Genomic DNA, 15,973 nt, shown 5'->3' with positions numbered 1-15,973 from the left:
GAAAGATCCTGTCTCAAACACACAAAAAGGGCCGGGCGCGGTGGCTCACGCCTGTAATCCTAGCACTCTGGGAGGCCGAGATGGGCGGATCGTTTGAGCTCAGGAGTTCGAGACCAGCCTGAGCAAAAGCGAGACCCCATCTCTACTAAAAATAGAAAGAAATTATATGGACAGCTAAAAATATATATAGAAAAAATTAGCCGGGCATGGTGGCGCATGCCTGTAGTCCCAGCTACTCGGGAGGCTGAGACAGGAGGATCGCTTGAGCTCAGGAGTTTGAGGTTGCTGTGAGCTAGGCTGACGCCACGGCACTCACTCTAGCCTGAGCAACAGAGTGAGACTCTGTCTCAAAAAAAAAAAAAAAAAAAAAAAAAAAAACCACACAAAAAGAAAAATTAAGGCCGGGCGCGGTGGCTCACGCCTGTAATCCTAGCATTCTGGGAGGCCGAGGCGGGTGGATCACTCAAGGTCAGGAGTTCGAGACCAGCCTGACCAAGAGCAAGACCCCGTCTCTACTAAACATAGAAAGAAATTATCTGGCCAACTAAAATATACATAGAAAAAATTAGCCGGGCATGGTGGCGCATGCCTGTAGTCCCAGCTACTTGGGAGGCTGAGGCAGTAGGATTGCTTGAGCCCAGGAGTTTGAGGTTGCTGTGAGCTAGGCTGACGCCATGGCACTCACTCTAGCCAGGGCAACAAAGCGACACTCTGTCTCAAAAAAAAAAAAAAGAAAGAAAAATTAAAATCTTCTGCTCTGCAAAAGACGCTGTTAAGAGAATGAAAAGGCAAGCCACATTGAGAGAAAATATTTGCAAAAAAAAATCTGAAAAAGGACTGTTATCTAAAATTTACAAAGAATTAAACTGAAAAATAAGAAAACAAACCACCCAATAAAAACATGGGCCAAAGATCTTAACAGGTAACCTCACCAAAGAAGATATACAGATGACAAATAAGTATATGGAAAGTATATAGACGTATATATAAAGATACATCATACATCATCAGAAAAGTGCAAATTAAAACAAGATACCACTACACACCCATTAGAATGGCCAAAATCCAGAACACTAATAGCAAATGCTAGCAAGGATGTAGAGTAACAGATATTCTCATTCATTGCTGGTAGGAATGAAAAATCATATAGCCACTTTGGCAGTTTCTTATAAAACTAAAAATATTTTTACCATACGATCCAGCAATCATACTCCCTGGTATTTATCCAAAGGAGTTAAAGACAAGTCCACACAAAAACCTGCACACAGATGTTTATAGTAGCTTTATTCATAGTTGCCAAAACTTGGAAGCAACCAAGATGTCCTTCAGTAAGTGAATGGATAAACTACGGTATAAACAGACAATGAAATATTATTCAGCACTAAAAAGAAATGACCTGTCAAGTCATTAAAAGAAGTAGAGGAACCTTAAATTAATATTATTAAATGAAAGAAGCCAATCTGAAAAGACTATATACCGTACATGATTCTAACTATGTGACATTCTAGGAAAGGTAAAACTATGGAGAGAGTAAAAAGATCAGTGATTTCCAGGGTTTAGGGAAAGGAGGGATGAACAGGCAGAACATGGGCTTTTTAGAGCAGTGAAACTACTCTGCATGACACTGTAACGGTAGATAAATGTCATTTTTACATTTGTCAAAACCCACAGAATGTACAACGCCAAGAGTGAACCCTTATACAGACTATGGATGTTGGGTGATAACGATTTGCCAGTGTAGGTTCATCAACTGTAACAAATGTACCACTCCAGTGAGGGATGTTGATAATGGGGGAGGAAATGCTTGTGTAAGGGAGGGGAGTATATGGGATATCTCTGTACGCTCCTCTCAATTTTGCTGTAAACCTAAAACCGCTCTTAAAATTAAATCTTTTTTAGAAATTGGGGGAAAAAACAGAAATGAAAGGGCAAGTGGAGAGTGGGAGAAAATATTTGTAAAGCATATCTAACAAGAGCTTGTATCTATCTAGAATATATAAAGAACTGTTACAACACAACAAAGAGAAAATAACCAACAATAAGTGAGCAAAAGGCTTGAATACTCACTGAATTCACCAAAGAAGATATACCAGTGGCAAATAAATGCATGAAAAAAATGCTCAACAACATCAAACGTAGGGAAATGCAAATCTCCTATAGGGAAAAACACTATATACCCATTTGTGTGAAGAAAATTAATAACGATGATTACCACAAGAAAACTATAGACCTATTCCTTTTATGAATGTAGATGAAAAAAATCAACAAACTGAATACAGTAACATATAAGAAGGATTATATACCCACAACCAAGTGGGATTTATTCCAGGAATGCAAAGTTGTTTTAACATCTGAAAATCAATTAATGTAATATACTATATCAATAGGAAAAGGACAAACACCACACAGTCATCTCAATAGACCAAAAAAAAAAAAAAGCATTTAACAAAATCCAAAACACTTGCATGATTAAAACTCAAAAAACTAAGAAAAGGAGGGAAATTACTCAACCTAATAAAAGGCATTTATCAAAAACCCACAGGTAACATCATACTTAATGGTGGAAGAATGAATAAGACCAGAAATAAGACAGGGATTTCTGCTCTCACCATTTCTATTCAATTGTACAGGAAGTTCTAGCCAGGACGATTAATAAAGAAAATAAATAAAAGGGATCCAGATTAAAACGAAAGAAGTACAACTATCTTTATTCACAGATGGCATGCTCTTGCATATAGAAAATCCTAAGGAACCCACTAAAAACTATTAGAATAAACATGTTCTTCAAGGTTATGGGATACAAAAATCAAATGTATTTCTATACACTAGCCATGAACAACCCAAAATGAAATTAAGAAAACAATACCATTTATGAAACATCAAAAAGAATAAAATACTTAGGATTAAGTTTAACAAAAGACATGTAAAAACTTAGAAACTATAAAACATTGTTGAAAGAATTAAAGATTATTTTAAATTAATGGAAAAATATTCCATGCTCATGACTGGAAGATTTCAGAATGTTAAAATAGCAATACTCCCCAAATTGATCTACAAATTCAACAAAATCCCCATTAGAATCTCAGCTGGTTTCTTTGAAAATAGTAATGAAAATAGGAATGAATGATAAGCTAATCTTAAAATGCAAATGTAAACTCAAGGGACCCAGAATAACCAAAACAATCTTGAAAAAGAAGAAATTTTTAAAGGACTCTCACTTCCTGATTTCAAACTTACTAAACACAACAGTAAGCAAAATAATGTGGTACTGGCATAAGGACATATAGATCAATGGAACAGAATTGAGAGTACAGAGTACCTCACACTCCTGGTCAACTGATTTTCAACAAGATAATTCTGTGGGGGAAAGGATAACCTTTTCAATAAATAGTGTTGGGTCAAATAGGTATTCACATGAAAAGAATGAAGCTGGACTCCTACCTCATACCATATTAAAAAAAGTAACTCAAAAGGAACAAAGACCTAAATGTAACAGCTAAAACTACAAAACTCTTTGTGATCTTGGATTTGGTAAAGGTATCTTAACTATAACACCAACAGCATAAGCTACAACAACCAATAGATAAATTGAACTTCATCAAAATTAAAAACTTTTGTGCCTCAAAGGACATCATTAAGAAAGTGAAAAGACAACACATTGAATGATAGAAAATACTTGCAAATCATCTATCTGATAAGGGACTGGTATCTAGACTATATAAAGAATTCTTGGCCGGGCGCAGTGGCTCATGCCTGTAATCCTAGCACTCTGGGAGGCCAAGGCAGGAGGATCGCTCGAGGTCAGGAGTTTGAGACCAGCCTGAGCAAGAGTGAGACCCCCGTCTCTACTAAAAATAGAAAGAAATGGGCCGGGTGTGGTGGCTCACGCCTGTAATCCTAGCACTCTGGGAGGCCGAGGTGGGCGGATCATTTGAGCTCAGGAGTTCGAGACCAGCCTGAGCAAGAGCGAGACCCCATCTCTACTAAAAATAGAAAGAAATTATATGGACAGCTAAAAATATATATAGAAAAAATTAGCCGGGCATGGTGGCTCATGCCTGTAGTCCCAGCTACTCGGGAGGCTGAGACAGGAGGATCGCTTGAGCTCAGGAGTTTGAGGTTGCTGTGAGCTAGGCTGACGCCACGGCACTCACTCTAGCCTGGGCAACAGAGTGAGACTCTGTCTCAAAAAAAAAAAAAAAAAAAAAATAGAAAGAAATGATCTGGACAGCTAAAAATATATATAGAAAAAAAATAATCCGGGCATGGTGGCGCATGCCTGTAGTCCCAGCTACTCGGGAGGCTGAAGCAGGAGGATCGCTTGAGCCCAGGAGTTTGAGGTTGCTGTGAGTGAGGCTGATGCCACGGCACTGTAGCCCGGGCAACAGAGTGAGATGCTGTCTCAAAACAAAAAAAAAACACAAAAAACAAAAAACCAAAAATCTATAGCCCTCATTGCTACAGACTGAACTGTGTCCCCCCAAAAGTTCATATGCCAATGCCCTAACTCCTAATGTGAATGTATTTGGAGATAGAGCTGTTGGGAGGTAATTATAAATAAATGAGGTTGTAAGGTTGGGTCCTTTTAAAGATTCGTGGCCTTTAAGAAGAGGATGAAAGAGAAGGAGGATCTTTCCCTCCAAGCTTGAGCAACAAGTAAAGGCCAAGTGAGGAAATAGTAAGAAGACAGCCATCTTTGAGCCATTCTTCACCAGGAAGTGAATTGGCTGGCACCTTGACCTTGGACTTCCCAGCCTCTAGAACTGTGAGAAATAAACTTCTGATGTTTAAGCCACTCAGTCTGTGGTAATTTGTTATGGCAATCCAAGTAGACTAATATACTCATACATTGTTGATGGGAATGGAAAACAGTGCAGCCACAATGGAAAACAGTTTGGCAGTTACTCAGAATGTTAAAGAGTTATAATTTGACTCAGAATTTCCACTACTAAGTACACCCAAAAGAGCTAAAAACATATCTCCATATAAACATCTTCTTGTACATGAGTAGATTAGTGGTTGCCTGGGCTGGTTAGGGATGGACAGGAAAGGGGAAGGACTAATAGTAGGTATAGGGTTTCTTTGTAGGATCTTGAAAAAATTCCCAAATTATTATAGATTAAATTGATGGTTGCACAATTCTGAATATACTAAAAATCACTGAACTATACACTTTAAACGGGTGAGTTTTATGGTATGTGGAATATACCTCAATAAAGCTGTAAAAAAAGAACAGAAAAGAAACCAAGGTTTAGATGCCCTGAAAAGTGTAAAGGGTACTTACAGACTCTATTAAGGAATTCGTGGGGAAGACTAAATTATTTGTAAAATAAAACAGGCCTACTTATTTTATAAAACATATAACAGTGCCTTAGATCTTCTAGGTTTGAGGTTAAATGAAAATAAAAGAATTATTTATTTGCTTTTACTTTGGATTTTGGAGAATACTGTATTGATAAAGTACAAAATCTCCAGAGTAGCTCCATAATACTACAGAAATGGTAACAATGAGTTTAGAAGCAATCAGAAAAATGTTCAACCTCAATATCAATTAAAGAAATGCTACCTAAAATAGTAATGAAATATCAGTTTTTTTCCTTTTAAGAAATGGGGTCTAGTGCTCGCTTCAGCAGCACATATACTAAAATTGGAACGATACAGAGAAGATTAGCAAAAAAAAATAAAAAATAAAAAAAAAAGAAATGGGGTCTATATTGCCCAGGCTAGTATCGAACTCTGGGGCTCAAGCAATTCTCCCACCTCAGCCTTCTGAGTGGGATATCAGTTTTCAACTGACAAATTAGCAAAGACCAAAAAGAATACAGTGCATCTTTGGGAAGGGCATGGAGGAAAAAATAAAACAGGTACTTTCATACAATTCTAGTGGAAACACAAAGTACCATAATCTTTCTGGTAATATGAATAAAATATGTATAAGTCTTTGACTCGCAATTTCACTTTTAGGAATATATTGTACAAATAATTAATCACGTGTGCAAAGATATGTATAAATGTGCTCACACATATTTTTATAATAAAAAAATTAAAAACAAAAAATATACTACTACTAAATGACAACCAAACAAGAAAAAATAAAAACTAAGAACTCTATAATAGAAACATATCACTTAAAAACAGCTGTGACACCGACCATAGTAGCTCATGCCTGTAATCCCAGTAACCTCAGCTCTTTGGGAGGCTGAGGTGGGAGGATCACTTGAGGCCAGGAGTTTGAGACCAGCCTGGACAACATAGCAAGACCCCGTCTCTACAAACAAATCTAAAATTAGCTGGGTTTGGTGGTACACACCCGTGGTCCTAGCTACTCAGAAGGCTGATGCAGGAGGAAAGCCTGAGCCCTGGAATTCAAGGTTACAGTGAGCTATGATCACACCACTGTACTCCAGCCAAGACAACAGAGTGAGACCCTAGCTCTTTAAAAAAAAAAAAAAAAAAAAAAGCTGTGAATAGAAAATTAGGCTATTTAAATATAGTGAAAATTAAATAAAATAATTGTGGGAATTACAAAAGAATATAAAGCGTAAAACTTTGTTAATGTAAAAATAGATAGCTAACGAAAATCAGGGAGATGGAGAAGAAATAGAAGGATGTTAAAGGTAGCTAGTCTCCACTTCTTCAGAGTGGAGAATCAACAAAAACTGTCCAAAATTGAAATGTGTAATTTTTAAAAATTACTTCAATTTCAAATTTTTTATAGTATTTTTTTCTTAGCTGTAGAGGGGTCTTTTTGGAAATGATCTCCTTTGTGATTGGGGAACATTCATATGAAATTCAGCAATTTTTTCAGTTCCACTTTAGTTTCTTTGTCTTTGGTTAAATTTAAGAAAAAAATAAACACCTTTGTTTAAAATATGATGTAAAATGTGATCCCCTATAAAATTATTTCTATCAATTCTTTCATCTATAAGTAACAAATAAAAATGCATAACATACTGCTCACCAGATGTTAATGAATAGTTATTTCTAGTTATATCACTAGATGTTAATGATAGGTAGTAGGATTGGGGAAATTTCTTTGTTGGATTTTACTGTATTATTTTAATTTCTTTATAATCAGCATATATTCTTTTTTAAAAATAATGGTCATTATTCTTTAAAAGAAAAAGTTCACATCTTTTACTAAATAAATAACATCACTTTAGAATCTATCCTAAGAAAATAACCAAACATAAGCCAAGCAAAGTGGCTCATGCCTATAATCCCAGCACTTTAGGAGGCTGAGGCAGGAGGATTGCTTGAGCCCAGGAGTTAGATCACCGTAGACAACATAGCGAGATTCTATCTCTATGAAAAAATGGGAAAAAAATTAGCCAGGTGTGGTGGCACACACCTATAGTCCCAGCTCTGGAGAGGCTGAGGCAGGAGGACCGCTTGAGCCCAAGAGTTCAAGGTTGCAGTGACCAATGGATGACACCACTTCACTCTCTCCCAGACAACAGAGGGAGACCCTGTCTCAAAAAAAAAAACCAATTTTGTTTTTTTTTTTTTTTTTTTTTGAGACAGAGTCTCACTCTGTTGCCCAGGCTAGAGTGAGTGCCGTGGCATCAGCCTAGCTCACAGCAACCTCAGACTCCTGAGCTCAAGCAATCCTCCTGTCTCAGCCTCCCGAGTAGCTGGGACTACAGGCATGCGCCACCATGCCCGGCTAATTTTTTTTTTTCTATATATATTTTTAGCTGTCCATATAATTTCTTTCTATTTTTAGTAGAGATGGAGTCTCGCTCTTGCTCAGGATGGTCTCGAACTCCTGAGCTCAAACGATCCGCCCACCTCGGCCTCCCAGAGTGCTAGGATTACAGGCGTGAGCCACCGCGCCCGGCCCCAATTTTGTTTATAAACAATTTTTCACACAAAACACTCCAATTATAATATTAAGTGAAAAATCAAGTATATCAAATTCTAGATACCACATGTGAACTCTTTTTATTCCTAAATTAGCAAATCATTAATGATGATTATTATTACAGGTGATTCTTTATTCTTTATTCTTTCTGTATTCTTCCATTTTCTATGGCTTTTACACAAGGAAAATAAAATTTTTAAGACACGCAGCTCCCATAAAAGTAGGCCATGAGAATGTAAGAAATAGCTATCTGCAAACCTTTTCAAACACTTGTGATAATACACTCATAAAAGCTTGGCATCTGTCATTCTAACTACCTGGGGATGAAATATCTATTTTGCCTTTTACCCTATGTCTTAGTCAGTTCGGGCTGCTATAACACAATACTAGAGACTGGTTGGATTAACGACAAACATTTATTTCTCACAGTTCTGGAGACTGGGAAGTCCAAAATCAAGGTGCCTGCAGATACGGTGCCTGGCACCACTTCCCAACTTGCAGACAGTCATCTTCTTCTTGTCTCCTCACATGACAGAGAGCAGAGAGAGTAAGCCACCTCTCTTATTCTGTCTCTTCTTATGAGGTAACTAATCCTATCCTGAGGGCTCCACCCTCAGGACCTAATTACCTCCCAAGGCCCATCTCAAAATACAATCACATTGGGAATTAAGGTTTTAACAGATGAATCTGGTGGGACACAAACATTCAGTCCATACCACCCTAGGAAGTAAAGGCAGAGCAACAGTCCTGTTTCTCAGCCTAATGAAATAATGAGATGTTTCAGCAAACAATAAATAAGAATATATTGTTCCTCTACACAATCTCTTCTTTGGTAAATTTAACTCCTAATCTTCTATACTTGTCTGTGATATGAACAGGACTACAATGGCAGCCAGTCCCAGACTTTCTCTGATGCCTAAATTCCAGCCAAGAGCTGACTTAACCACTCCCTCCTTGTTTGCTGCTGACTTAAGGACCAACTGAACTATAGGCTTAGATGGACCAAAAAATAAGTGATCAGAGATCATTTTGAGTGACAATATTCCAGCTCTGTAGAAATTATAAAACTAACCAAGATAAATAAAATGGCAGGAAGTACTGACATCAGGAACTACAGATTCATGTCATCTCAAAAGAGCAACAGCTTAAGTCCCTGTCTTGGCTATCCTCAGGACCATATAGAAATATAGAATGTACAAGCCACATATGTTCATTATAAATTTTCAAGCAGCCATATTAAGGAAGTAAAAGAAATAGGTGAAATTAATTTGAATATATTATTTAATCCAATATATCCAAAATATTATAATTTCAACATGTAATAAACATTAAAGATTGAGTCATTTCCATTCTTTTTTCACACCAAGTCTTTAAAACACAGTGTGTATTTAATACTTACAACACAACTCAACTTGGATGCTAAATTTTCATCAGAAATATTTGAAATATATTTTGATTTCATGAAACCTGCAGTTGTCAAAGTTGACTCACATGCCCAAGTTATTCCAAATATACTTAAAAGTTTTCCAGTAATTGAACTGAGTACTAGTTTAACTCTAAACTAATTAAAAGTAAATAAAATAAAAAATTCAGTTCTTCAGTTGTACTAACCACATTTTAAGAACTCAATAATCATGTATATTTGTTTGTTGTGAACAGCATTCCCAGTATAACAAGTATTCTTTTTAGTTCAATGCAAAAATGCTCCCTTATTTAAGAAGAAATTATTACTTCTGTTTGCATCATATCCATAAAAAGGGAAAAGTTGTGCTACATGATCTGAAGGGAAATACATAGGACAAATGCAGAGAGCAGAACTTAGCAAAGCAGGCGTGGGAGGTTGAGGCCTCTGCTATAGATCCATCTAGGGGCCATAAACAGAAACAGCAAGTTATTTTTGTTATACTCAAATAGATTATTCAGCCACCTGATTTTTATTTATTTGAGGGAGGGTTTAAACTACACTTTATGTCACTATAACATACTCTTTTTTTTTTTTTTTTTGAGACAAAGTCTCACTCTGTTGCCCGGGCTAGAGTGCCGTGGCATCAGCCCAGCTCACAGCAACCTCAAATTCCTGGGCTCAAGCGATCCTCCTGCTTCAGCCTCCCGAGTAGCTGGGACTACAGGCATGCGCCACCATGCCCAGCTAATTTTTTTCTATATAGATTTTTACCTGTCCAAATCATTTCTTTCTATTTTTAGTAGAGACGGGGGTCTCGCTCTTGCTCAGGCTGGTCTCGAACTCCTGACCTCGAGCGATGATCCTCCCACCTCAGTCTCCCAGAGTGCAAGGATTACAGGTATGAGCCACCGGGCCCGGCCAACATACTCTCTTTTTAAACTGATAAGCATGCAAGATGTTCTCCTCCGAATGGAACTGTTTCCACAACTCGTATATCAATAGTGAAATTATAAAGGTCATTTAATTTGGAGTTCTCTCCTTTTTTATAGCACTTCTAAGGAGTATGTGTGACACACACTACAGAGGTAGGAAAGACTACCTCTAATAAATTACCTTCTTAATTGTGGAGAATTTCTGAAAATAAAACTGACAAAATGCTAAACCATGCCTTTGATGAGTCCCAAAGGACCACAGATCCATTAGCTCCTTGTCTGAAGAATTAATCCCCTGGAGTGTTCCAGCTTTTGTAGGGCATCTGATAACAAGATCCACCAGGGCTTGGAACAACTGCACTAAGAAAGCCTTCCACCACTCCCATCTGCCGACCGTTCGGATCCCCCAGTCCCGCTGGCAGAGAGGGCAGTGATTGTTCTGTTTCGCCCACAGAAACATGCAGCAGTTGCGGAAGGACCGATTACTCTCTCCCCAGACCACAACACAATCCCCTTGTTTGTTTTCATCTTGACAACTAAGACAGGCGTCCATCAACTGCACCCTGAAGAGGGCGCATGTATCACACTTCATGTCCCAGCTCTACGTGGCCACCGCGTTCTCCCAGGGAATATTTTGTCACCCTACCGCACCACACCTCCCTCTCTGCCGGACCCGAGTAAGAGGCCAGGAGGCAGGGGTCCTCATAGTCTTTCACGTCTGCCATGGTGGCTCCACGTCTGCCATTGCAGCAGTGGAGACATTGTGTTGGAGTGAGTGGGTGGCTATGGTGGCCCTGTGAGGCCGCCCAACAGCCCACAGGGCCCTGACTTTTAAATTAAATTAAGATCAGAAATACAAAATCTTAGCAAGCCGGGCGCAGTGGTGTGCGCCTGTAGTCCCAGCTACTTGGGAGTCTGAGATGGGAAGACTGCTTTAGCCCTGGAGTTCGAGACCAGCCTGGACAACACAGCCAGACCCTGTCTCCAAAAAAAAAAACAAAAAGCAAAAAATTCTTACTCAACAAATTCAGTTACAAATTGATGTAAGTTAAGGAATGAATACAGAAAAGAAAAAAAAAAAAGCAAGGAAAAAAATAGAAATGCAAGATGTAGATGGGAGTAAGGGGGTGGTGAAATGTCAAAAAATTAAAAAAAGGAGGTCATGCCAGCTAGAGATAAAAAGAGGAAACCAGCAAGTATAAAAGAAGAGGCCCGGCATGGTGGCTCACACCTAACTAATCCCAATGCTTTGGGAGGCGTGAAGTGGGAGGACAGCTTGAGGCCAAGAGTTTAAGACCAGACTGAGCAACACAGCAAGATGCTGTGTCTACAAAAAATATAAATAGATTTTTTTTTTAAAAAAAAGAGAAGTGGGGAGAGGAGAAGAAACAGTGGAAGAGATGGGATAAAATGATGGGTTCACTGGGGAAAGCAGAGAGTTTATATTTAGATTAAAAGAGCTAGTCTAGGCTGTATTGCTAACTACTAACTGGGTACTATGTCCCTGGGTACTTACTTCACTCTAGGCTTCATGGATTCACTTAACCTGTAAAATCTCTTTAGGGCCACCTCTTTGTTCATCAAATCCTAAGAACCTATCCTACAAAAATAATAGCTTGAGTAAGTACAAGAATGTTGACTGTAGCACTATAATAGCAAAACAAGAAAAAAGAAAAAAAAATCCTATCAAGAACCTCATCAGAAGGGAGAGGTAAACTACTTAGCCAGGCAAAAGTATACTAAGCAACTATTAAAATTAAGGAACCATATCAATGTTCTAACCAGGAAAGACATCCAATTGTTAATTGAAAAGTAATATGTATAAGGTCATTAATCTTCTTTACATGTTTACAAAGATTTTTAAACGTGTGTATATGCATATGAATGCTTAGTTAAATATGTCTATATAAACTTGGAAAAAAGGAAGATGATATAGGTACCTAATTATTAACATTGGTTACCTCTGAGGGAAAAGATTAAATAAGCAGAAGGAAGGACTTTCAATTTATATACATTTCTTTTTAACTGTGGAATTATGGATGAGTTTTACTATTTATTCATTTTTAAAAATTATCAAGGCCAGACGCGGTGGCTCATGCCTGTAATCCTAGCACTCTGGGAGGCCGAGTCGGGTGGATCACTCAAGGTCAGGAGTTCGAGATCAGCCTGAGCAAGAGGGAGACCTCGTCTCTACTAAAAAATAGAAAGAAATTATCTGGAATAAAAAAAAAATAATAATAATAAGTATGCCAAATTATGTTTTATGTTGCTTATTTTCTCATAGTTTTATGACAACTACAAAATAACAGTACATGAGACTCACTTTTATTCCAAGGCTTCCCTTCTCCATCTTCTCAAACCCAAGAGCCAAGACACAGTCTGCTATACCTTAAAGGAAAATGTAATTATTTTGAAAATTCAAATTTCCAGATATCCAAGAAAATACCATTAAATATTTCAATTTAAATAACTATGTCAGTTTACATAAAAGGTAAAAACATACTATAACCCTACAAAAATTTTTAAAATGGAAAAATTACAGAGAAATTCTTACATACTTCTAGATAAGAGGAAAAATCAAGAAGGTGTTTAATTCTTCCCTTGAGTCACAACATGTTTAAAAACATTTGTTTAATGTGGAAATATGTTTCAGTAAAAAACAAATATAAAAAGCTAATTCAGAATTTTAAAACATTTTAAAATTTAAATTAAAAATTAAGGCTGGGCGTGGTGGCTCACGCCTGTAATCCTAACACTCTGGGAGGCTGAGGCGGGAGGATTGCTTGAGGTCAGGAGTTTGAGACCAGCCTGAAGTAGAGCGAGACCTCGTCTCCACTAAAAATAGAAAAAAAAATTAGCTGCACAACTAAAAATAGAAATCAAATACTAGCTGGGTGTGGTGACTCGCACCTGTAGTCCCAGCTACTTGGGAGGCTGAGGCAGGAGGATCGCTTGAACAAGGAGTTTGAGGTTGCTGTGAGCTAGGCTGACACCACGGCACTCTAGCCCAGGCAACAGAGTGAGAATCTGTCTCAAAAAAAAAAAAAATTTAAAAAGGATCCCAATCAAATTTTCAATAGAATTGTTTTTGGAGGGAGGGGGTACCTAAAAATGATGTTAAAGTTCAACTGAAGAGCAAAACATGACACAATTGTCAAAATTTTTCTAAAAATAATAAAGAAAAATAACAAGGTAACAGGAACAGGAGGCACTTGTATTATTAAACACTAAGACATTATAAAGCTCCAATAATCAAAACACTGGGTAGTGAAGCAGTAATCAACAGTCAAATCAGTGAAAAAAGAATAGCGGGCCTAAGAAAAGACCTTAGAATATATGAAAATATAGGAATTGATGTATATCCAAAAGAACTGAAAACATACAGCCACAAAAATACTTTTGTGTACACAAATGTTTATGGCAGCATTTTTCATAACAGCCCAAAAATGGAAACAACAATGTCCATCAGCTAATGAATAGATAGAAAAATGTGGTCTATCCATACAATGGAATATTAATTGGAGATAAAAAGGAATGAAGTGCTGACACTTGCTAAAACATGAATAAACTATGAAAACATTATACTAAGTGAAAGGGACTACAGAAAGCCATGTATTGTATGATTCCATTTCTGTAAATGTTCAGAATAGGAAAATCTACAAACAGAGAAAGTAGATCAGTGGTTGCCAGGGACTAAGGAAAGGAGAAAATGGGGAATGACTGCTAATGGGTACAGGGATTCTTTCTGTGGTAATAAAAGTCTAATAAAATTAGTGGTGATAGACACATAGCTCTGTGAATATACTAAAAAACACTGTAACTGTATACTTTAAAAGGGTGAATTTTATGGGATGTGAATTACATCTCAATAAAGCTTTTATGCATATAGCCCCAACTACTTGGGAGGCTGAGGCAAGAGGATCCCTTGAGCCCAAGAATTCAAGGCTGTAGTAAGCTACAATCATGCCACTGCACTCCAGCCTGAGCAACAATGCAAAGACTCTGTCTCTAAAAAATTAATGAATGAATGAATTAATATTTTAAAAATAAAGACTTTTTTTAAAAGAAATACAAAATAAGGCAATTCCTCTAATGGCTGTGTGGATAAATGATCAAAAGGGGCCAATAATCCCACATTTATTTATGTACACTAGACAAGCACTACTCACCACCCTGAATCAGCTGCCGGGCCATAAACAAAGCAGTAGAACCAGTAGAACAATTATTGTTGATATTGACAATGGGAATTCCAGTCAGTCCCAAACTGTGATAAATAGCCCTCTGCCCAGAGGTAGAGTCACCTGAATAGAAAAACAAAAACTTTAGGACCTACAACCAGGGAATTACAGAGCTGCAATGCAACATAATACTACAAGATGTTTTTTTTTTTTCAGTATTATTATACATTTGGCCTAGCATACGACACAGTGAAGGACAGTAAATACACTACTAATATCTTACTCAGAAACAGTTTTAGCATTAACCATCATTTACTCTGAAAATATAAAAGATTCTCAGCTGGACATGGTGCCTCAGTGGTGCCTCACGCCTATAATCCTAGCACTTTGGGAGGCCAAGGCAGGAGGATTGCTTGAGGCCAGGAGTTTGAGACCAGCCTGAGCAAGAGCGAGACTCCCACTCTATAAAAAATGCAAAAATTTGCTGGGCATGATGGCACGTGCCTGTAGTGGCGTCAGCCCAGGAGTTGGAGGTTGCAGTGAACTATGATGACATCACTGCATTCTAACGTGGGTAACAGAACAGTAAGACTCCAACTCAAAAGGAAAAAAAAGATTCTCAAAACAAAGAATATATGCCTACTTTCTTTACATAATACAGAGGTAGGAAAGTAGAGAAATGAACAGATAATAGCAAACAATTCAATCTGGCTAAGGCTACACAATAAAGGAAGCAATATTTCATTAATACTTAACTGTCATATATGTCTTTTTCTTTTTCTTTTTTTTTTTTTTTTGAGACAGGGTCTCAATCTGTGGCCTGGGCTAGAGTACAATGTCATCATCATCATAGCTCACTGCAGCCTCAAACTTCTGGGCTCAAGTGATCCTCCTGCCTCAGCCTCCCAAGAAGCTGGGACTACAGGCACACACCACAATGCCGGGATAATTTTTCTGTTTTTTGTAAAGAAAGGTTCTCACTGTGTTGCTCAAGCTGGTCTCAAACTGGACTCAAGTGATCCTCCTGCCTTGGATTCCGAAAGTGCTAAAATGACAGGCGTGAGGCAACTCGCCCAGCCAGATACAAATGTTTAAAACTATTACACCAATTCATTAAAGGTCATGATTTACTCTTCATATAGATTCCACAACTTCAAGAAGTTTAAAAGAGGCCAGGCATGGTGGTTCACGCCTATAATCCCAGCACTTTGGGAGGCTGAGGTTGGATGATTGTTTGAGGCCTGGAGTTCGAGACCAGCCTGGGCAACATAGCGAGACTTTGTCTATACAAAACATTTTTTAAAAAAGAAAAAAATGTTTAAAAGATCCTGTCTTCCAGGGAATTCCAGAAAAATGTGATCCATGTTAAGTACACACATGACTTCTTCTCCCAAGTAACATTACCACCAAGACTGACATGCTGGACCAGTATGATAGGAATATCTGAAGGAATAAACTAACTCTTCAGGAGTCTTCAGCAAAATCAGCAAGGTTCAGGATATCCTTGTCAATGAATACATCTGCATCCCTTTGACCCAGTAAGTTTCCCTTCTAGAATTATCTTGATATCTTGAGATCTCAAGAAAATAAATCA

At 37.7% G+C, this 15,973-nt stretch overlaps 1 protein-coding gene and 1 pseudogene across 3 annotated transcripts in view; one reads left to right on the top strand and one right to left on the bottom strand.

Moving 5' to 3' along the window:
• Nucleotides 1–15,973, bottom strand: part of SCP2 (sterol carrier protein 2) — a 98,776-nt gene that overhangs the window by 68,400 nt on the left and 14,403 nt on the right. For all 3 annotated transcript variants that reach the window (XM_069479994.1, XM_069479995.1, XM_069479992.1), the window contains 2 exons: nucleotides 14,371–14,502; nucleotides 12,525–12,589 (listed from right to left, as the gene is read on the bottom strand). In XM_069479994.1, the coding sequence (XP_069336095.1) occupies nucleotides 12,525–12,589; nucleotides 14,371–14,502 (197 nt within the window). The remainder of the gene's footprint in view (nucleotides 1–12,524; nucleotides 12,590–14,370; nucleotides 14,503–15,973) is intronic.
• LOC138391112 (U6 spliceosomal RNA) lies at nucleotides 5,618–5,673 on the top strand (annotated as a pseudogene).

This window comes from Eulemur rufifrons, chromosome 8 (genome assembly GCF_041146395.1).
Source record: "Eulemur rufifrons isolate Redbay chromosome 8, OSU_ERuf_1, whole genome shotgun sequence".
In the NCBI taxonomy this organism is placed as follows: domain Eukaryota; kingdom Metazoa; phylum Chordata; class Mammalia; order Primates; family Lemuridae; genus Eulemur; species Eulemur rufifrons.
This window is presented reverse-complemented; position numbering and strand designations above follow the sequence as displayed.